Source organism: Choristoneura fumiferana, chromosome 2, assembly GCF_025370935.1.
Source record: "Choristoneura fumiferana chromosome 2, NRCan_CFum_1, whole genome shotgun sequence".
In the NCBI taxonomy this organism is placed as follows: Eukaryota; Metazoa; Arthropoda; class Insecta; order Lepidoptera; family Tortricidae; genus Choristoneura; species Choristoneura fumiferana.
Window position 1 is genome coordinate 15,576,079 of NC_133473.1, and position 25,281 is coordinate 15,601,359.

At 35.3% G+C, this 25,281-nt stretch overlaps 1 protein-coding gene across 1 annotated transcript; it reads left to right on the top strand.

Moving 5' to 3' along the window:
* The first annotated feature begins 743 nt into the window (after positions 1–743).
* On the top strand, positions 744–25,281 carry LOC141445517 (uncharacterized). Its single transcript, XM_074111352.1, has 12 exons — positions 744–1,073; positions 7,667–7,793; positions 8,930–9,073; positions 10,011–11,528; positions 12,626–12,817; positions 14,287–14,426; positions 21,280–21,381; positions 22,117–22,387; positions 22,937–23,260; positions 23,347–23,961; positions 24,043–24,234; positions 25,028–25,281. The coding sequence occupies exons 1-12, from the start codon at positions 966–968 to the stop codon at positions 25,177–25,179; spliced, it is 3,885 nt and encodes a 1,294-aa protein (XP_073967453.1). The 5' UTR covers positions 744–965; the 3' UTR covers positions 25,180–25,281.

The following is a 25,281-nucleotide window of genomic DNA, read 5'->3' on the forward strand; positions in this document are numbered from 1 at the left end:
ACCAAATTAATGAATAAAGTTTAACTAAATAAGCACGGAGAAGACACTTGACCCTTGATAGACAATCTAAAAAAATTAGACATCACGTCGCCTATGGCTGATGATAAAATGGGCGTTAGTGAATAGGTACTGGCTATTGAGAAGCCGATAATAATGGAATTAGGGGCTGTTTCACCATCCATTGATTAGTGCTAACTGACGGTTAAATGAGATGCCGTCTCCGTCTATCCGAACAAAACAAATAGAGACGGCATCAGATTTAACCGTCACTTAACACTAATCAATGGATGGTGAAACAGACCCTTAGTCTAATAATTACACTTTAGTTGTAAATGGTGTTAGTTTATCCAGCACTCCTGAGCTTGTGATACAGTGCATAGTTCTATTAGTACCTAGTCCCTTAGCCAGACCAATTGTAGAGTCATCATCATACTTTACTAAACTAACAACCGTTTTAATTGTTCTATACAGTTAAGTACATCTTCTATGTATGTCGGTCAACACTCGATCGCAACGTGTTGTCTCTTAGATAATTAGGTGTGCCTAACTGATAACCTATATGTATGTTTAAGAATTATCAGTATGTTTAGTAAACAAAGAACGGAACTGGACTTCGGATTTTTTTAATTTTTTATAAGATAATCCATACCATAAAAGGTTGTACATATGAGTAGTGAAACGAATGAAATAAATGGCTTGGTCTTGTATGAGATATTTAGAGAGGAGCAATCGGATCGCACGGCTCTAGCTAGGCTTTATTCATTACTTTCTTACTACTATGTATTGCCTTGCTATGAAGTTGTAGTACAGCAATGTATGTAGAGACGCGCCTGTTTCATTCCATAGTCTTTATGAGCGGCCACAGCAATAAAAAGTTATCAGTTTTGTTCGCAACGTATCAAAGACTGCACTGCCCTGTGTGAGAAATAATAAGGATTATATATGTTTTGTGGTGACTAAAAATCATGGCAAAATCCAAAGAGATTAAATCTAAAGTGCAAATGGAGGGTGAATTCATCCCCCCCGACGGTGGCTGGGGGTGGATGATAATTATTGCGGCGGGGTTTTCAAATGTAAGTAAACTTCATATTATGTATTTTGGAAGTTAATGAAATAATACTCATATCGACGCCGTACTATTTAACGATTATTAAACCAAATCGATAATTTATGAATAATGCGAGTTATTTTTAATTTCCGTGTCAATTCCATAAGCACTTTTTTATTTATTCTAACTACATTAATATTATTGTGTGAATAGTACTTATATGAAAAACAAGCCTTGTTTGTTACACCATACGAGTATTTCAAAACTTCTAGCTAAATTCTAATAAGAGACCTATACGATACATTCGTGTTAGGTAAAGTAACCGCACAACATGTTTTAAAGTGATTCATTCCGAATTTGTTTCGCATTTGACGGTGCGAAACTTAATCGCAATTATCGTGTCGTATTTTGTAATTTTCTTAAATTAATTCTTTAATTTCATTGAATAAGGTGTAGAGCTCTTAGTTCCTTCGAGGCAATTTTCATTTGTATTAATTTCTAAAACTACTAAGTATTTTTCCATACTACCAATATCGAAATAGAATTCAGATCTGGCGAAAACATCCGTTCATCTGCCGGGCAACCGTAGTTTCTAAATTAATCGATCTGTAGTGTGTATGTATGTAAGTAGGTACGTAAACCCTTAATTTTATAAAATAAAATAAAAACTAATTTGACAACCGTTGAGATACCTACATGTATGTACAAAACTGAACTTATTCCTTTTTTGGGTATCTGCCAATCAACCATTGAGTGAGTCAGAGGAGCATAATAATAATATGTTTGTTTGTACTCTTTATTGTACTACTATATGTAGGTAGAGCATTGAATTTTATACTTGCCTACTCGTATTTAAAGTCCAGAGGGTCTATTGCGTAACGTTTCTGATATGACACTCGCGATCACAATGCTAAAACTGTCATTTGAATATGATATTATAAGACCAAATTAAATTTTCACCTCAGCAGCTCAAACAGGCAGGTTTTGCTATGAAAAATCAGTGAGCAAAATCGCATTTGTAGCTCACTAGCTGTTGCTCACTGATTTTTCATAGCAAAACCTGCCTGTTTGAGCTGCTGAGGTGAAAATTTAATTTGGTCTTATAATATGATGCATGCAAAATTTAACGGCAATTTTACGACCTCAAAGCGAAATATAAACTCACTTTCCTATTTATAATAATAGTAGGGACAGAAGGATATATATTTTTAATTTCATTTGTTTTGTTTGGGACTTGTGTTCTTGGCAAGATGCAAAGCCTCATTTAACTGAGGTATTTACAGAATTATTATTTTATTTTATCATATTAATTTGTAATTGTAACTCAGCGATTGATCCATTTTCTAAATAACTACATTAAATAGAAAATGGAAAATTACCTACTCAAATTATCAACTTTAAAACTATTTACAATTTGTTTATCACTTTATTGCTTCATAATAATGAACATTACTTAAAAAAGTAAACAGATTATTTTTAACGAATCACCATACCTATTATTATTTAGTACGACGAAGAATTGTGCTCGTTTTGCCGCTCTCGTTCTTTAATATCTACCTCTTGGCGACAATTGAATAAAGTCTATCGAAAAGGGATAAGTACTCGTACCTACCTTCCTAAATTTAAAGTCAGTCTACCGCACAAATTATAATATTTAATCCCAAAAAAGTTATTATTTTGTACAAAACTTGGAATTACTTTACTTATCGCAGTTCGGCACTATATTTATTAAATAGTTTCATTTTATATGTATAAAGAAATGAAATGTCATCAAAAACATAAAAGGTTGCCGAGACTTGGCAACTTCATCTTTCATTGATTTTTATTTCGCGGCTCTAAGAAGTTAAATGATCGGTCTTCAATGCTGTGTCTACTATCCTATACCTAAAAGTTCTGTGAAATAGCAAAGGCATAATTTTTGACCAAAATGTAGTTACGTCCACTTCCAGGCTTTTTAATCTAGATTTAAGTGGTCTTAAGTCCTGTCAGATCCATACAGTAACTGTCAGTTTAAGCCTTAAATCGAGATTGAAATAAAACGTAAACCACCAAATAAGATATATCCCACCAAAAACATTCTGTAACAAGAGCGCGTCCGACACGCCCAAAATAGGGTTCCGTAGCCATTACGAAAAAATACTAATAATTCTCAAGCAAACTTAGCCGTTATAGTTTTGCTTGTAAGTTTGATATACCCACCGGTTTAGATTTTAGAGGGGGGGGACGCCCTATTTTAATGAAAATTTGCACTTTAAAGTTGAATATTTCGCAAACAAATCACTGAATCGAAAAATCATTGTAGCAACCCCCTAATGGTTTTAAATGACCTACCCAACGATACCCCACACTATAGGGTTGGATGAGAAAAAAAAATCAACCCCACTTTACGTCTATGGGAGGTACCCTAAAAAAAATGTTTTTTGATTTTATTAATGTACTATTTTGTCGGCTTAGTTTATATACATATATATTCGTGCAAAATTACAGCTTTTTAGCATTGATAGTCCCTGAGCAAAGCCGCGGAGGGATAGACAGACAGACAGACATGGCGAAACTATAAGGGTTCCATTTTTGCCATTTTGGCTCCGGAACCCTAAAAAGGCTATACACGACGTCCTTACAGGTTTAGAATTGAGCCAGGTTGTTGGTTTATCGCAAGATCATCTGGGCGAACGATTTTACATTAATTGTTTTTGATGAACATTTACAATTCTAAGTTCCACAGTAATATTATTAAATAACTGACACGTGACATGACGGAAATATACAATAATGCGCCTAAGAGATAAGAAAACAAAATGAGAGATTAAGGTAAATAATTATGCGATCGATAAAACGGGTATATACGAGTAAAATGCAAATTGTAATTGCATTTTCAAAAGTAAACTAACATTTTTAAGGCTATTGAGTAGGCCACGCACGGCCACTGTAATGTTGCCGAAACGTCGAGGTAAATATTACTCGTGTGTGTTAGCGTGATAAGTCCTGTGCGTGGTATTTTGACTATGAGTGAAAATCACGAAAGTTTAAGACATTATATTCTTAGTGTGTATGTATGTTACTCTTTCATGCTCCAACGGCTGAATAGATTTGAAGGAAATTTAGCAGATAGGTAGGCAGTTTACAATCTGAATGAATTCTTATCCCGGATATAGTAAAGTATCATGTTTTAGATTGATGATACTTTTTATCCCGGAAAATTGCATAATTTCCGCTACTGTTTACATAAAATAACAGGAGTAGTATACATAATATGCACGGATGTACATACAATAAATATGTTAGCTTCAGAATAATTCACTAACGAGTCTCTAAGATCTTAGCCTACACTAAACTTTTTGTATTGTTATCGTAAAATACTTAAGATAGATAAATAAACAAAGATTTAGCTATGAGGAAATATACAAGCAAATTAGCGACTTATTATTGGTTATATTTACTAAAATTATACCTACAGCTAACGGATATAATTGTCCATCAATTGCTTTGGAAAACTCCAGCCTTCTTATCTACCTATTCTATTTTTATCTATGGTTTGTCCTGACTGATTCATCATCGCCCAGCCGAAACTACTGGAGCCAGAAACTTGAAATTTGGCAGACATATTTCTTGATTTAATAAGAAGGGTTTTTTTTTAAATTTGACCTCTAAAGTGGTTTAACAGGGGTCCAAAGTTTGTATGTAAGTCCGTCATTTTTGAAGATAGAACTTTGAAACTTCTTTTAAACTTTAAAATTTAAAGGGTTTAAATTAGAAATAAAATCTATCTATCTATCCCAGCCTATATACGTCCCACTGCTGGGCACAGGCCTCCTCTCAGAACAAGAGGGCTTGGGCTATAGTTCCCACGCGGAGAAATAAAATAAATACATATAATTCAGTGATTTTAGAAATTCTACCCTTAAAAGGATCAAAAGGGGTTGAAAGTTTGTATGGAACTTTGATCGCTTAAAGCTTAAGACATAAAAATAGTAAATTCGCCTTTTTTTATTCCAACTTTAAAGGGAGAAATAGGGTGAAAGTAAAGTAGGTATCACCCAGCCGAAACTACTGGAGTCAGAAACATGAAATTTTTCACACATATTTCTTGAGGGTCATATAGATCCATTAAAAAGGAATTTTTCGAAATTCGACCTCTAAAGGGGTTTAATAGGGGTTCAAAGTTTGTATGTAAGTCCCTAATTTTTGAAGCTAGAACTTGAAACTTTTTTTTAAGAATCCTACTAATATTATGAATGTGAAAGTTTAGACGTTAGTTACTCAATCACGTCAAAACCGCTGAACCGATTTGGATGAAATTCGGTATACAGATAGTTTGAGTTCTAGGGAAGGACATAGAATAGTTTTTATCCCGGAAAATTGCATAGTCCCCCGGGATATCGATTAACAAATACTACGCGGACGGAGTCGCGGGCGACGATTCCTTACTTTATTCATCCGTACTTTATTGTATTTCATTACATTTTTAATTGCATTATGTACTTTAGTGTATTTTCTGGTAGTCCAAAGATTTCGTAAATTATAATAAATTGTATCTCCTTTGACATTATTAATAATATTTATGAGAAGTGTAAAGATGTTTAATGACTTATAATAATAAAATTAGAATAGAATTGTGTTTTGTGTTTTGTTTTTATTGTGATTCTCTGAATTGAACTAAATTGTATTGCATGGAATTCTTTAAAGCAATAAATGACTGAAACGGCTAGGTATAAATAAAATAAAGACGTAATTCAACGATTTAAGAAATTCTACCCTTCAAAGGGTCAAGAAGGGGTTGAACGTTTGTATGGAACTTTGATCGTTTATGAAGTTGGTGCGTTTCAAAAACATAGGTATTTAAGCTAATTTTAAGAAATATACATCAATCGCTATCCCACGGGAACTATGACATTTTCCGGGATAAAAACTATCCTATATCCTTCCATTCAAACTATCTGTGTGCCGAATTTCATCTAAATTGATTTTGCAGTTTAGACGTGAAAAGGTACTGAACAAACAAAAACAGACTAACAAACTTTCGCATTAATAATATTAGTGGAACGTATTCCATGGCAGCCAAAGAAGTGCACTAAGAAGAGACTTTTCTAAATTCTCACAGAATAAGGAATGGAAGGTAGGTATATAAATATATGCCTGATATATTTAGTGAGAGTCGGCGGCAGATTTTTTCGAAATAAAAATATTTCATTTTTTTGTCTATTTGATCGTTTGTTTTCACGGGTAAAGCTGCATTTCCACCAAGGCGTGTGAAGATACGTTGCAAGGGACGCGTTTGTCGTGAACCCATAGAAACGTTTCATTTACCTACCTAGCCGAGCTGCTTCCACTATAATGTGTAATAATAAGACTGCTTTTATGAAATAAATAGTTTTATTTTGAACCCCAGTATGAATACGGCTTTAGTCTGCAGTTCCACTGATGAGTCACTATTTTCTTAACGTGAATAGACTATAAAGACGAGCTGACGAGCGAGGATAGATAAATGAAGTGTTTTTATTGGTTCGTGACAAACACATTCATCGCAACTCATCTTCGTACATCTCTGGTGGAAACGCAACCTAATCTGCTTGGCTGATTTCGATAAAAAGGAGATACGCTACTTTTATGCTGAAATTATTATTTTATTATTGAGTTTCACGCGAAAATTTAATTCAACGCGGACGAAGTCGCGGGCGGAAAGCTAGTGGTACATAATAAAACTATTTATGCTATAACTAGCACAATATAAAGTAGGTTTTCTTCATAATCATATCTTTCTAAGGGCAGACTGAGAAAATAATTTGGTGGACAGGAAATACCTAAATAAATTGAGGTAGTACGAGTATTAGGAACATAAATAGGTTCTATAACTAAAATAATAGAGTTCAAGAAACTAAAAACATACTTTAATGGTAAACTTGCGTGAGTGCTCCATCATGAGAACCTGGATTTTATTGTTGGTACACCCTCAAGCCCAAACACTTACGCTTACTTAGTCTGTCTTGGAGTTCACTGGAACTCCACACTGCACTGCACTGCGCACTGACACGACTTCCAGCTCCATCACCAGATTAGCTCGATCATACCGTATTTTTGTATTGTCATCATAACTACGCATAAATTCCAATACCACAATATGAAGTGAGTAAAAACCAAGTCAAAGATTTCGTTACATTCATATTTACATACTCGTATTTACAGGTGAAGCTAATAGAAACGTGTCAAAAACATCGCAACCAACTGTTAGCTTAATTATTACAGTAGCCTAAGATAAACGGACCATTTTCAACTGCTATTTCTATCTATAACCACAATAAAAGCAACCTAGAACCGCTGTTCGTTGCACGCATGCACAAGGAAGGCTACTATCAGAGACGAGTGACCACGGATTTTGCGGGATACTTGAAATGAGAACCAGCTGCCTTCTTGCCTAACGCACTTGGAATAAACAATCATTTTCACTGCTTCTTTCTGTCACAGCAGTCACAAGGTATTGGATGAGGATATAAAGAGATAGTGAATGCAATTGTGAGCGCCTGTACGTTAGACAATACGGCCCCAGGACGATCTGACAAAAGTTAAATGAAAAAGAAGAGACTTAGCAACGTGTATAAAAACTAAGATTTCCTCTTCCAGCTGTCCGCCCTGCCGATGCTACAGCAGTTCGGGCTCCTCTTCCGGGACCGGTTCGCCAGCCTCGGCATCACCAGCTCGGAAACTACCACCATCATCAACATGAACTCGGCGCTGACGTCTTGCGTCGGTGCGTGAAGCGCTTCGCATGGTCCCGACCATACTGGCACATTGAGTATTCCATTTTTTTAACTTGCAATTTTTAAGCTGGAACCGCACTTGTGTTAGGTTTCCAGAAGCACTCACTTGGCAGTTAATGTGGCTGGAGATGATGTAAACAAGGAACTAGCCAGATTGTAAAGACTTTACTAGTCTGGTTTCAGCTTTAAGGGGTTCCTACGCGGTTGGGACGACTTCAGAGGTGATCTTAGTTGTAGTTAAGTTAAATTCAAACCATCATGTTCACATCCTGTTAACGTATTTTATAACCAGCCCTAAAATTTTCCTACTTTTTTGGTTATCCGAAGTACCTCTAAAAATAATAATAAAAACATTATGATTCCATCCAATCAAAGGTGACCTGCATGATAGAGTCTACTCCGACTGTATCGAAACCTCTTTAGTTTATAGCTGTGTATGGTCGAAATTTTGACTAAGTATATTTTTAGAGTGAGTAGGTAGGTACATATAAAAAATGTAAACTCTACCTCTTCCTCTAAATTGTAGCTAAGCACGGCTCGAACTAAGTTCGACCTTAGAAACAACCGTTTCATAGATTGGTAGGAAAGAATGAGGTTGGAAACGAAAAGTAAGTATAAATTTGCCGCGCTGGGATGCTACTGGAAGAAAAGCAAAATGCTGGGTCTCTTTAGCCATGGGTGTATATTTTTCCTTAAGTTATTTATTAAAGTGAATTGTGAAATAAGACGAGATACCTACATCCTAATATTTTTAAATCAGTTGTTGTACCTACTCGTAATAAAATCAAAGTTATGTCCTAAAGAGTATATGCTGTCATCACTTTAATACTAAATGTATTGAGGTATATGCGTTGTTCTTGTGGCAAGCCAAGCTATATGTACATACGCACGTGTAGCGAAACACCTTATGGACATAATTTGCGGTTCCAGTAAAGTGTCTACTATTAATCGAATGTTTGAATGAGTAATCAAGAACTAGACACTAGTGCTTGCGCTATGTGAGTGACCTTGAGTCTAGTCTATTATGTATGTGAATTATCACGCAATGTTTTAATTAGGCAATCAACTGAGTAGTGTACGCGTAGGCATAGTGAATAAGTAATAATTGTATTTTTTTATATTTCAGGATTAGCTAACGGTCCAGTGTTTAAAACATTCACCTATCGCCAAGTGTCACTTACCGGAGCGATAGTGGTGTTTATTTCGTTGATGTTTTGTACATTTTCGTACAACTTCGTTACCTACCTCGTGTCGTTTTCGATTCTTTATGGTGAGTTATATAAAATATTTTAAAATATTTGCTTATCAAACATTGTTTTTATAGTCGCTGATAATCATACCTTTATTTATCCTTCTTAAATTAAAAATGCGAAAGTTTGCGTGTGTGTGTGTGTGTGTGTGCTTCACGCTAAAGCGGCTGGACGGATTTGGATGAGATTTGGTATGTATATAGCTGGATATCTGGAACAACATATAGGCTACTTTTTATCCCGATATTCCCACGGGATAGGGTTAAAATCTTGAAATAACAACCGTTGGGCTTAGAGTCACGAAATTTGGCATAGTGGCTTTTCATGCAATGTCAATGAAAACCCACAATGTAATTTTCGGGAATTCCCACGGAAATTTTGTAAAATCCCGGAATTGAAATTTAACTGCTGTATCTAATGATTAACGCGGGCGAAGCCGCGGTTAAACGTAGTCTGTGATATCTGAGAGTTCGAGGGTTAACGATGTTCACGTTTTCCGACAGCTTAATTGATACGTCAAGACACATCTACAAATACAAAAATGTGTATAGGCTAATAAAACACGATACAATATTGAAGTCGTGCGGTCCCTCTGACACTTATACTATTTAATACGAGAGCGAGAGGGACGGTACGATACGAACTTCGAGTTTCAAGTTTCGTAGTAGCACTGCTGACACTACCGTTTAATTAATAGCATTTCGGCCGATCGTCACTACTGCTAATAAAACCAATAAGGCTCTTTCGTCTCGTCTATGCTTGTTTATATGTACGACCGCACCTTATTGTATCATACGTAGGTCGTTACGAACTTATCTGGTCATTTTCTTAATCTATATTCGCGATTAATGAATTAAAAGTAAAGTACCTACTTACACGATATCACTTTGTCACCTACTTAACACTTTAGCTAATTACGTGATACTGGTATATGATTGTCGATTGTTTATGTTTCAGGTGCGGGCTATGGCATTAGTAGTTCTGCTAACGCACTAGCTTTAAATACGTACTGGAAGGACAGAAGGCGTTTAGCAACAAGTTTGTCATGGACAACTACTGGCCTCGGGCCCATGCTGTGGCCACACATCATCACAGGCTTGATATATTTCTTTGGCGAAGATGGATGTATCCTTGTCATAAGTGGATTTTCATTACACGCTATAGCTTGTGCATTACTTCTGCAGCCGGTAGAATGGCATTGTAAGTCTGCCAAGCAAAAAGAGGGTGACGAAAAAAATTTATTGATTTCTGATCAAAATGACAAAAAAGATAAGGAAAGCGGCTATTTCAGTCAATTATCCAAATTTAAGAATCTCAGCGCTTTCTCCAGTCAGTACATTTACAATGAAGATGACGCAGTCAATACAGGTTATGAAATAACCGATCCAGGTGTGCCCATGATGCTTCGCGCCAATGACGGTTACTTCAGCCAGTCTCGGCAGTCCAGAAGCCGACTGTCATCAAGGGATGGATCAGCCAAAAATTCTCGCCTAAATTCCAAAAAACCTTCTATGTCAAATTTGACAGAGAATCGATCTCGAAAATCGTCAACATTATACCTTAACGAATCCAAAAAGAACTCCACCGCGAATCTAGGAGCTCTTGTTCAAGAGCGTGATAATTATAAACCTAAACGAAAAACGTCTATTACTCTCAAAGCACAGATTCCGGAATCTGAAATTGAAGATTGTCCAACGTTGAAAGCTCCTCAAGACTTAAAAGCAGATGAAAAAGTTGTTGTTGAAAATATAGACCCAGTGAAGGCTAAATCAATTGCTGATAAAGCTGAAAAACATTTAGCAAGTGAAAAAAATTTGGCCAGTAAAAGTGTAAAATCCTTTAAAATGGAGGGTCAGTATGGAGCTGCGTATAATAAAAATAATCATAGTAATATATCCCTTAAGAACCTAGATGATAATGACGAAAGAAAATATTTAAAAGATAACGTCAGCAATCAGTCTTATCGTACAAGACATAGAAGAAAATCTAATAATTTTAACTATGAAAGTGAAGTATTAAAACAAGCGTCTTTGAAATTGGAGCAGTACTTAAAAGAAAATGAAGTTAATGATCAAACTGATAAATTTAAACTTTTGATAAATGGTCCTTTAGATGATGATGTATTTGATGAGAAAAAAGAAAATGAATTAGTTGAAGAAGTCGAGGAGCAATTAACGTTTTGCCAGAAAGTTGCCATATTTTTTGATTTAGATTTATTGAAAGATTTTACCTTCATTAATTTGATGTTGGGTATCACACTGGCAAATTTCAACGAGCTAAATTTTTCGATATTGACACCATTTATTCTTGGTGACTACGGAATGAGCAAATCTGAAGTAGCTCTTTTTATGTCGCTATTAGCAGGAGTAGACATTTGTGTGAGATTTTGCATCCCCTTCGTTGCTGGCAAGATAGGATGGGATAACAATTCCTTCTTCTTATTTGGAGTCATGTCCATGGCCATGGGAAGAGTTGGTAAGTCTACAACAGCATAAACAGAAAATATATAGAGGTACCTACTATAAACCACCAATATTTTCAGACATCCATAAATATATTTTCCGAGTTGTTTTCTTTTACTAATGTTGATGTTTTGAAAAATAATTTTATATTGATATTATTGACAATAGACATGATATTTTGACAATTATCGGATGCAGTGGTCCAAGATTACTTTTAATAAGTTCCTGACATTCCGTATTCTGTATACATTCCGTAGCAAATATGTTTAATGTAATTAACCGTGAATCATATAAAATATATTTTCCAAGTAGCTTATCGCTTTAATGAATTCGTGCAACCATTTGTTTACCCAACAGAGATTTCCAGACATAATTCTCTTAGGACAAGTACTTGGTTATCTATGGCTATGTTCCCTGAACCAAACATGATAAACAAGACATTTTCTGAGTAGTTAATTTGAGTCATGCGTACTTATTCGAGATCCAAAATAAACTTAAGACTTGATTGAAAACTTGATTTGACTTGAGACCTGATTGTTTAATTGAAAGCAAGTAGCTCTACATTTTGAAATGATTAATATTGTTTCCATTTGTTATCTAGCTTGTTATTCAGTTCCTGACGATTCTAACGAAATTGATTCTAAACAAGTGGTATTTACAGTCACCAGCACCAATATCTGACACAACAAGGCGTGCATAAATATCTAAGTATTGTTTTTATTGTGTTGACAAATGTCTAGAGCCGGTAGGACGTGCCAGATTGTACCACATGTCTAAAATTATAATTAAATTCTCTGGAAAAAAATGATTTTTATTTAAAATGATGATGTATTACACGTAGTATTTCTTTGCAACTTAAACACACTAAATAAACTGAATTTACTGGACTAATAAGTGCTAAAAAAGTCGTCGAAAATGACAAAAAATAAAAAAATTGTTTTAACTAAACATCCATTAACCAATATTATGACGCACGCAAGATACGCCCAAAATAATTAAATTTTTGACGCCACAAATTGTGGCGTCTCGTGGCCCACAATAGGGAGATCTCTCTTCAGCCAGATGTATGCACATTTATAAACATGCAGATAATAGAAACATTTGTTTCAGTCCTAGCGTACTGCCAGACGTACTCTGTGGTACTTCTAGTCGCTGTTATGATAGGCTTCGGCAAGGGGTTACGGACGGTCTTCATGGCACTGGTGATACCGACACATGTGCCTCTCCGCAAGCTGCCAGGAGCAACGGGGATACAGCTGCTCACTGCTGGCGTCGCTTACCTGACCCTTGGGCCTTTTGTTGGTAAATATTATTACGTAAACTTTTATACGCGGCAACTTTTTACATAGGTACCTCGTGCCCTAGACGGCTAGGACCACGACCACTGGCTGCTATGACATGACCATGAAGCGAAACGGCAAATGCGCGACGTTGATATGGTATTTAGTTAATCAGAGGCCGTATTGTCTAACGTTTCTTTTCGCATACAAAAACTGTCATTTGATTGTGATCGCGAGTATCAGGAACATTAGGCAATACGGCCTCTGGGCATTGTGGCTACAGGTCGTTGTCATTGCCTTCTAGTGCGCGAGGTGCCATAGTTCAATATAATATCGAAATGATGAGGGTAGCTGTAAAATATTCCGAAGTTAATAAAACTTTTACAGCTTGTTTGGGAGTATCCTAAATTTCGACCTCGAGGGCTCTGTGCTAATTCTAGTGTAGTAATTGTAAATAATTATAAGCCGATCAAAGTTAAGAGTTCATACATTTTCTAGTGATATCATATTGTGTGTGCAACGTTAGGGTTTTTGGTGTGAGAAGGTAGAGTTCTTTACAATGTAAACTTTAAACTTAGTCCAACATTAGACTAGGCATATCTCCGTTATAATACTGGCCCTGAAAATTTGGTACACCAATTTGGACGTGTCCTAACCAAAATTATAAAGGCGAAAATAACTATCTATCAGTTTTTCTGTCAGTTTCTGTCTGTCTTCTTCATGCTTAATCCGCTGAATCGATAAGATGAAATTTAATTGCTATAGAGAGAGGCACTAGGAAGAACAAAATTATTTCGTAAAATTGCATAGTTTTCGCCGTATAAAGATAAATGAATAATTTACAGACGGAATCGCGAGCAACTGCTATTATAAAATAAAGAAAAGATTGACACCTATTCGCAGATGTTCGCAAAAAAGCGCAGATGTTCGCAGATGTTTTGATGAAAATAAAAAACCGCATTCAAATCGGTGCAACCCGTTTAAGAGCTATGAGTACGGTGCCAAAGACAGACACACACAGATACACATACCGGTCAAACTTATAACACCCCTCTTTTTGCGTCGGGGGTTAAAAATGGCAGTAAACTCGATAAATTATGTCTAGAATTAAATCAAAGATGATCTACTCGTAACTTTTAACTTTTCTTCGTTTGCTAGACAACAAAGGTTGCAGACGTTCACCCCAAAAGTTCTTCTTATTTTTATTTATATATGATTGTAGATATATACCCGTAATACTTATTGCTGCAATATGTTCAGCCACCGCGTCTCGGTTCCGTATAAAGTTTCAACCCTAACCCTACCAATGACAATCCTTAATATATATTATTATTGTTGGGCCTCCAATATGTAAACTGGAATCCATTATGAAGTTTACTGTGAGAACATTCTACAGTGGGTCAGGAATCGAATCTTTCGATAATACATCGATGTATGACGCAGACGTAACATGTTAATATACTTGTTTACTAATTATTCATTTGCTTTCAGGCTGGATTAAAGACAATGCGTCAACTGCCGTGACATTACACTGTTTGAACATATTCACGTGGCTCACAGCTCTGTCTTGGGGCCTCGAGAAGTACATAAGGGCAAAACAACAGACACAAACCGTAGACGATATTATTCAAGCCTGAATTGGTAATACTTACACCACAAAGGACTATTTTACTTAATTATTTTATTTTATTATTGTTTTTGTAATTCTTTATTTAATAAAGTGTTTAAATGCCAACGTTTAAGTATTCATTTAAAGTCAAAATAAGTAAACTTTGTGTATGAATAAACTAGGTACATCATTGTCAGTTACGAATAACTAAGGACTAATAAGGAGGTTATGCTTGGATTTCAAAAATTGGAAATTTACACGGGTGACGCGGTAATTCCAAATACTACCAAATAAGCCAGTAATTTCATAATTACGAACGGCTGTTTGTAGGTACCGTTGTCTATTGGCCGCGGCCAGCTAATTACGTATAGCAAAACATATTTAAGAGAATATCAAGCAACTACGAGAATAGAAGAGAAATGCGCGTTATATCAAGCTATAGGCAATATTAAATTATTCGTGGCAACTAAACCCCTTCTGAATGCATGTTAAGTAGGATATTCACCTTTGGACAATAACTATAATCAAATTTTGAACTACGATCGCTAACAATTGAGTCAATAAACAATTTTATTGAGTTGGATAACTCACACACAATACCAGAAAGAATTTAAACAGTTTCAGAAAATTATTAATAAATTATGAAATGATGGAGATATCTTACTAATAAATTTATTATTCAATGCAAGAAATAAATATATCGTAACAAGATGACATAATGTTATAATAAGTAGATACATTTGTAGGCCAATGGACGCCGGTTCGCACTGATTCTAGTGGGAAACTTGGAGAGTAAAAAACAGCCATGAGGTGAGCAGTAAAGGAAGTGTATATTGAGTGAAAAGAACGACCGGAAAAAGACCGGAATTTACATACGTAGTACCAACACAATAGCAGTACTCACTTGGTGTTGCCAACAACATTAAGCATAAGTTGCACTAAATTATAATAATAATAATTATAATATTTTTTTATTATTATCTCATAGTTACAATAACAGTTTACATTGCATTATACCTACACGGTGTAACATTAGAACAAAATGAGTGCTAAGATTTTCAAAATTCTTTTTTTAATTCGAAAGGATACAAGAAAAAAGGTTTACCCCCACTTTACGTCTGTGGGAGGTACCCTAAAAAGTGTTTTTTTTTTTCAATATTTTATTTTACCACTTTGTTGGCATAGTAGCGAAATATATCCATGCAAAATTACAGCTTTCTAAAATAAATAGTCTTCATTTTAGTTTTTAATATTTTGTACCAACATTTTAACGTATGTTATTTACTATATAGCAGTCATGACATAGTTTTTGAAATCCTTATGATAAGTTCTTGACTTTGATACCCATATTAGTAGGACTAGAAAAAAAAAATTTGTTGACCCCCAATTATTTGCATCTCACAGCCGCCATGTTTTATTTTTTTAACGTCACCTATCTAAGGACACTTGGGTTGCTGGGACGATTCTAATGATACCTTAATTGTCTAAATCCGTCCAGTGGTTTGAGAGATATGCGGTAATAAAGAATATTACATACTTACATACAAGATACGCGCGAAAAACAATACCTCTCCTTGCAGTCGGGTAAAAACTTTCATAAACAATCGTCAAAAACATCATTAGAAAGAAAATAGCAAACTTTACTTTTTTTAAAGAGTAGGTAGCGTTACCTATTATTTATCTATGTTAGTCAACTCTGATTTCCATAACGCTCGAACGACTGCACTACCTCACACACCATGCCGACCCAAAATTGCGTTAATAGAATTTGTGAATGGCCGCTGCGAGTAAACCGGCACTCTTAATCAATGAAGCCGATTAGTCCCCGCGCGGGCGCAGTGTTAGGGGTCAACCGAGCGCACACGCATCTTTTACACAAACTCTGTTCGCGCGTTGTTATCAAATTAAAAAAAGTGTTTGACACCTCTTTAACATTTTCAGTGTGTCAGTGGTCAAGTGGAGTGTCTTCTTTTGGTGTTTCTAGGTGTTTGTTCATGTGAATATAAAAGAAGTACTGGGTCTTTTTTAGTTCGTCGATATTTTAAGTAATATAACTGAAGTTTTATTGAAATTGTGGACTTTGCCCTAGAAATTTCATAGTTAGTAGATGTTACTAAAACACCAAAACGCAATATTTACAAGTGATACCTTGGTATTTCTATTTTTATAAGTACTAAGATGCAAACTATTTTTAAAACCAAATGGTATTCTCTACAAAATGACGTAGGTAAAGCCTAATTACTTAAATAATTAAAAAGTAATTAAAATGTAGGAGTATAAATCGTCACGCCTGTCTAAACAAAATAGCAAATGTTCCTACGAAAACTAGTGTACATACATTCATGACATAGGTGTAAGGGACATAATTTAGCCACTCTTGCTTTGCGTTTCGGTTGCGTTGGAGATGGTTGGCTAGTTTGACTGAATTCTAATGGTTTATTATTAGAGTTTTCACCCCATACATTTTGAACATCGACCCACGTACATGTATAAGTACCAACAACAAAGAAGAAAATCTGGAAAAAAATCACTAGGGTGCTAAAGTAGGTAACTACCCCAACCATATTCAAAATTCGAAGGACAATGAAAATTATACGAATTTAAGAAAAAACTAAAAATATTTTTTTGGCTAAAAAGGGACCACCAGCAGGCCATCAGGGATCTTTTAGAATATACTTAAATATATATTGTTTTTATTATGTATGAATTTAAAAAAAAATTGGTTTAATATTAGGCAATATTTGTAATTCATGTGCGGAATTACATTTGAAATTTACCACGAGCTTTGCGGTCAAGGAAAACATCGTGAGGAAACCTGCACAAATCTGCGAAGTAATTCAATGGTGTGTGTGAAGTTCCCAATCCGCACTGGGCCCGCGTGGGAACTATGGCCCAAGCCCTTTTGTTTTGAGAGGAGGCCTGTGCCCAGCAGTGGGACGTATATAGGCTGGGATGATGATGATGAATATTTGTATGCCCTGGGGCACCACATAGTGAAACTCAAAAAACATAATTTAAGACCAAATCAATGTTACCTGTGTTGGACAAATGAATAAATGATTATTATAATTATTAAAAAAACGAATTAATCAATGTTTTAATTTCTTACTTTACCTATTGCTCAATAATTTTCCTGCTTTGTTCACAAAAGTAGGTCTCTACAGTTCTTTTTTAATCGTACGTAATTAACAGTGGAACCCTAGAGCAATACCGCCAAATAAATAAACAAAATAGCACAATTAACGATAATAAAAATCGGCCAAGTATGAACAAACAACTACGAATGCAAGTAAAGAATAAATTTGTATTTCATAGTGTTTCTATAAACAAAAAAACGTTCCTTGTAGCGACAGTCTAGTAAAAATGTTATATTGTAAGTGCCTACCTAGTTCCTGTTAGTAAAGTAATTATTCAAGTGTAGGTAGGCACTTATAAAATATAATCTGATATCGATAATCTTTACCGAATCAGTTAATTAAAATTAGCTGATTACTGAGTTTGGCATACAAAACTAAATGACAGGATTCCAGACCGATCCCTATATTTCCATAGATCATAGAATAGATCGTAATTACTCAAGACAAATATCGATATCTGCAACAAAAATATTGAATGAATTGCTCGTAAAATTTTCACTAAAAAATCATTATAATTCGCAAAAACACGTGTTTTTCCAGAGACACACAATAAATAATAACAAGTTAAGCTACGTTACGAGTATTATCTACGAGTAGATCGATTATTTGCCAACATGTGATGTATACTATATATATCTATGTATACTATGTATCTATGTATTTGACGAAATCGCTAGAGCCGTTTCCGAGATTCCCGATATAAACAAATAAAAAAAAATATATATAAAATCTTATTATAATTGCCTAGTTTTGATAATTAAACTAACCATTGATTACAAAAACTACGAAATAAAATATATAATAAAAACTTTATTTGTTAAACTTCTAATGTTGGCTATTCGGCTTCATTGCCTTGGTTTTAGACGAAGGTTTAACTTTACGCACAAGAGCTTAGGAAATCATTTTATGCAGCATAAATACGAACTTTCCGAGCATCAGAAGCAAAACCACCATCCCAGCCTAGCCTATATACGTCCCACTGCTGGGCACAGGCCTCCTCTCAGAACAAGAGGGCTTGGGCCATAGTTTCCACGCGGGCCCAGTGCGGATTGGGAACTTCACACGCACCATTGAATTGCTTCGCAGGTTTGTGCAGGTTTCCTCACGATGTTTTCCTTGACCGCAAAGCTCGTGGTGAATTTCAAATGTAATGACACACACATGACATGACATGCACATGAATTTCGAAAAACTCAGACTTGCGAGCCGGGGTTTGAACTCACGACCCTCTGCTTGAGAGGCGATAGGTCAAACCACTAGGCCACCACGGCTTTTAGGTCCTAGAAGCAAAACTAAATCTTAATTTAATCCAACCACTGTGGCCTTTTTAACCTTGTAAAACGGCTTTATTGAATTTCCTAGTAGGTACCTTCCCACTTGAAAATCAGGTGACTTAATTAGGCTAATTATATTTATCAATACTTATAATTTTTAATGTTGCTTTGATCGACAAACGAGCAACAAATCACGTTTCTTTGGTATTTGTACATTTCGGTTTTGACTTTATTCACAGATTTTTAGAAAAAAATCGTAGAAATATGTACCTACCAAAAGATTTTTGATCATTACATAAGTCTTATGCCGAAATCATATGGACGGACTGCATTTCTTCCTCATAATTAGCGAAAAAGTTTCTATACCTAATCAGTACTGGTGATAATGGGGCTAATACCTTGCGTGACTATTTTATCAAAGATAAATTAAAATTCGTAATAATACTTGCTCGTTAATTGATAATACGTCACAGCACAGCACATAGACTGTCGTTAGTCGCGACCTGATTCCTTATCAAGCGAACACAATGCAATCGATATATAAATACAAATCCGATGTATGGCATCGAACTTTGAAGAGCAAAGTAGAATTAAACTTATAAAATAGACTGTCTTAGGGTTCCGTACTCAAACGGTGACAACCGGATCCTTATAAAAAAGATTAAGGTTCCGCCCGTCTGTCACAGTGCTATGTCTTTTGAATACGGTATTTGACAACTCCTAATTTTGCCATATCTTAATATTATTATGAAAATATAGATATACAGATAGTGTTTAGCGAAGAGTAAATTTAAATCGGTTGAAAATTGGATTTATAGTGATTTTTTGAAAAATCTATATACCTGTCTCTATCTCAAACGCTTTTCTCTATGCAGCAAGTATGGCGGTACTGGCGTGTGACGTCACATGCCAGTATGTCTTTCTCTGTCTAATCTTGAATTTCAAACCTTTATAACTTTGTTATTTGTAAAGGTAGCTTAAATTTTTTTTTCTATTCGATAACAGGCATTGTGTAGTTTTAATTTATAAAACATATACAAAATAGTCAAATACCGTATTGTACGATAAGGTCTTTAATCCATGAGTCGACCATTTTCCTTGTTAATTAATGCGATGTCACTATGCCGTTTACTGTGATTAGTCCCATGGTAGCTCATGAATTAAAGTCCTTGACCTTGACCGTACCTAGCAGATTTAAACATTTCTAATTTGTACAGAGTAGGTCATCTAGGTAATGTGTGCCCGCTGTAGTCATAGCACATAGCAAAAAGAAATAAAATAAAGTCAGACATTGAGTAGTTTTTTGGTAGTTTAGATTTTTTTGACATTCATAAATCCTTGTTATAGCTTAAATTGAATAAAGATATTTTGACTTTTGACTTTGACTTTGAATCTTAGTAATGTCATTTTGTACGGCTTTCAATGCAAGTCCGGCTCTAACTTGACTCGTTTTTTAACAGTTTAACAAAATATTTATTAACTTTATTAATGACTTTAGCAGTTGTGGCTATTAAATGACTCAAATACAAAGTATAGGTGCATTAAATAATTATGTAGTTCGTTTCCGAAGACGATAATGTGTAATCAATCATTATCGTTGCTAAGTGATGATGTAATCAAAAATTTAAGGTTCCGTAATAATTCTTAATAGCTTAACACCCAATAAGTAGGTACCTACACGATTTTTAAATTGTCTTTTATTCTAAATAAAATAATGATCATCATCATCATCATCATCATGTCAGCCGAAAGACGTCCACTGCTGGACATAGGCCTCCGCCAAAAAAAAAAATATTAATGATGCGTTAATTGAATTCATACACATTATTAATAGACAAAACAAATTGACACCTGGCAATCAAACAAAACTTTACGAAAAAAAAATATATAAAATAAATGTTTACATTGAAACATGACAATTTTTACTGGTGGTTTATCAAATCGTATGGGGATTATTGATATGATTCCACCTCAAACACGTAATCGATGACATTTTTATCAAAAAACTTTCTTGTGGAATATTTAAATCAAGCTGACACTTTGCACTTCCATTTCGATTAAGGTCACCACCCGCATCTATTACAAAGCCACCTAAAAATTCTATCAATCTAATTAAAATATTTTAAAGCAGTAGGTGAAGACTAACAGTAACAAATACACAAAACTTCATTCTTGATAACGAACCATATAAAGTCAAACCGATAACAAGTGTCTACAAATATCTCGTCATTTATTAACATTTGCGCGCGGAAAGCAGTGCTGGCTCTATTTATACGTGAAGTAAATAATCTGTAGAGTAAAAGAAGAAGATAGCGAGCAAAGAAGAGCCACAAGTCAATAAGGACAATGAGAACATGAGTGATATAAGTGATTTGGCCTTAGTTCGGGGAAGACATTGCCCGATAAGCTTATTTCATTAGGAAAATTAATTGAACTGTGCCAACGTAGAGAAATGTAAAACACAATAAACACGAACAAAGTTACTATGTCGAGGCCCAAAGTGAACAAAGTGCCGCCCGACGGTGGTTACGGCTGGATTGTCACATTCGCTTACGCGTTGAACAATGTAAGTTATTACTTATTGTACTATCACCCAGTTTTTCATTCTTAAGTGCAAGACTCATAATTACTTTGGTTCCTCAAACACACACAATATTAAATTACTGTAAACGCCAGGAAATGTGTTTTGCGGTGTCCTTTTTGTTAAAAGATGAATATTTGATTAAATTTTTGTGGTATTTTTTCATTATTGTTCTCAACGTAGTTTTATTTACTTACCAAGAGTTTCCTTAGACTTGACACACGTGTATCTGCAGTCCATGACTTAAAGAGAAAGCCTTTGTTCGAATGTTTTGTTAAAAGGCTACCGACATCTGTTTTTTATGATATTTTCATAAAATACCTAATTGTTAACTTCAATTTATATAGTGATTACTAAATCTTATACTGATGAACTTAAGTAATAGACTCTCTCCCTTCATGAAGTTTTTGTGTATTTTAATGGCTGCTAAGAGGAATCACAACATTATTTTGTTAATATGATTAGAATCAAATATGTGTGTCTTAATCTTGCATTTTCGAATAATGACTCCGTTTTCAGGAAAAAGATAATAAATTAATAGCTTTACAGTAAACAAACTGTCCTATATCATAATAGATGATTCAAAGTTATTATTACAGGGTGAAATCAAGGTGAAATCATATTGATAATGATCTAATTATTGTAAAAAAAATGGCATTGGTAACTCTAATAGCTACACCTACTCTGTCACTACTTCAGCTAAATACACTTTTGTCCTAGGTCGTTGTTCTTCCCCTCATAGCAGGGTTTGGATTGGTATTCCAAGAAGCATTCGACGAGGTCAACTTACCAGCAACTCAAGGGACTCTCATAATCACCCTGAACCATGGTTTTGGGATGCTACTGTCTTTCTTCAGCGGCCCGGTGCTACGTCGCTTCGGGTACAGGAAGGTGGCCGTCACTGGAGCCCTGCTGATCTCCGGTGGACTCATGTTGACGGCCAATGCATCCGGTTTCTGGCTCTTTCTACTGTCCTACAGTATTATAAACTGTGAGTTTTTAAACTACGTTTAAAGTAGAAATTACATTCGACAAAATCTTATTGTACCTATCTACATAAATATTAATAGGCATCAATAGATCGACTATTAATGTTTGGAAATTACCAACACAAAGCAAATTCCACGTAGAATAGTCATTGAAGTCTAAGTGCAGACGATTCCCCTAACATATGTTTCCATTGTCTATTAAGTTTGCAGGTGGTAGGGCCTTGTGCAAGGTCCGCCCGGATTGCTACCACCATCTTGCTCGCTAATCCTGCCGTGAAGCAGCAGTGCTTGCAATGTTGTTTCGGCGTGGAGAGTAAGACAGCCGGTGAAATTACTGGCACTTGAGGTATCCCATCTTAGGCCTCTAGGTTGGCAACGCATCTGCAATACCCCTGGCGTTGCAGATGTTTATGGGCAGTGGTAATCTCTTACCATCAGGAGATCCACTTGCACGTTTGCCATCCAGTCGAATAAAATAAAAAAAAGTTAGTGGAAGTGGATACGTACATTAGGGAACTAACACTCATGAATTTAATTTCGTTTCATTCCAGCAATGGGCATAGCGGCAGTTATGGCAGCGTTCTCGCTGGCAATCAATTCATATTTCAAAGAGAAAAGAGGTAGAGCTATTGGCGTCGGGATGTCTATCACTGGTCTTGGCGCTATCTACATGCCACTAGTCATGAGTGCACTGATGTACGCCTACGGCTGGAGGTACGCAGTGCTCACTCTGGGCGCACTATGCCTGCATTCTCTCGTAGGAGCTTGTTTACTCAGACCAGTGAAGTGGTACATGGTTACACCTCCGCAAGAAATGGAGCTGTTAAACAAAGATGAACCCGCAGAGCTTATTAACGGCGGACTGCCACATAATGGTAAGGACTGTTGTTATTGCTACTTTCAATAAGTTAATTAGTATTATTAGGCATGATCTAAATTTTGACAACAAATTTTATTTCAGGTACCGTGCCGTCATTACCACGTCTTGCAAATTCTGAAGAAAATGGCACTGTGCCAGTCAAAAGTTTGTCTATGAGATCCCTTACGAATAGTGTTAATCTGGAAGCAAGAAATGCCATTTCTCATCCCGATATTCGTAAAAAGTCTCCCGAAACGCTGCCGTCCTCAGATTCTAGATATAAATGGTGGGAATCTCAAGAAATAAATTTGGGTAGTTCAATAAACATATTTCATGAACACGAGTTTCATAAAAAACGTGAACCAGAAAAAGAAGCATTCATTGAAAATAAAGAAGAAGCCAAAGCTAACAAAACACTATTTCAAAAGTTTGTTGATTTTTTTGATCTGACACTTCTGAAAGATCCAATATTCCTGAACATAATGTTTGGATTATCCATGGCTGCCTGCGTTGAGACGAATTTCTCGCTTCTTCTTCCAATCATTCTCAAAGATATGTTAGCCTTTGAAACTGCAGATATTGCGAAATTAATGGCCGTTATTGGATTTTCAGACACTCTGTTTCGACTAGTGTCCCCTTTCATAGGAGAATGGTGCAATAAGTCGCCTAGAGTGATGTATTTAGTCAGTTTGCTAATGATCATCTTCATAAGAACAAGTATGTAAATTTGAATAGATCAAATTAAATTTCGATAGTCAAAGTCTTTACGATTAATAATACTAACTTATTGTTTTTCAGTTATGCTCTTCACAACATCGTTCATAGGCATGATGTTTGTAGCCTTGGCAATGGGAGTGACTAAAGGAGTGAGGACTGTGTACATGAACATTGTCATACCTAGCTATGTGCCCATTGAGCGACTACCCTTCGCTTCCGGTATACAAATGTTCTTTAACGGAATTATTATAATTACATTGGGTACCGTATTAGGTAAGATACTTTGAAAAATTAGAATTACATTAATTTAATTATCACGATGCACGTTGCTGATTGTATTTTCCCTAACAAAAACCTAGTTAAGTTAAGATCTACAAGATAAATCGTGTAAGCTGCAGCGAATGAGTTTCAATCGGTCAGTTGAGTTGAGTTGAGGTACCTACCTAATGCAATAAGCTCGACTTTTCTTGCATATTTATCTAAACTGGGATTAATATTAGGTAGAAATTTAAATAGGTACAGTATGGTGCTTTTGCACAGTTTTATACTTTCATCAAGCAGAAATCGTCTCTTTGCCACCTTGTTTATGTAAAAATGTATATTAGGCATAGGTCGATTCACAAAAGCTGGCACGAATGAATTTAATGTCACTGCGAGTGCCGTTCTTGTACATCGGCCAAATATGTGTTCTACCACCCTAAAGTTGATATAATCCTTTGCATGTCATAAAACGATAATGCCAATAGACGTGTCTGTCAACTTGATATTTCGACTTTAGCGACATATTAATTTGATGGGAACTTGTTTAAAAATTGATAGACCACTTATTTGGCTGATGGTACCATAGGGGTCTTATTATATTTTGCCAACAAGTATATAATACTTCTTATAAAACAATTAAATATCACTAATTGAATGAACCTTTATTTAATCATTTTGCAATGCACACATAGGCATTATCATACACCATTTAATTAATTCATGACAGCTCTTGTGATCGACCTGTACTTATCTTTTTAAAAATGCTTCCTTATGCAATGATTATACATGTATTTTACACTTTCAGGAAGGATACGCGAGTCATCTGGAACTTACAGAATACCCATAATACTCCTAAACTGTGTAACTATGATATCTGTGATCCTGTGGAGTGCGGAATTCCTTTATTTCAAGATCAAAAGCAAGAGTAATCAGGGGCAAGAAACTCCATCAAGTTAAATATACATATTATTGAGTTAAATATATTAAATTGGGAAAATATTTCAAGTGACAAAGATCGGACTTTACTTTATTATTACAAGTAGCTTGTTTTATTTTCAA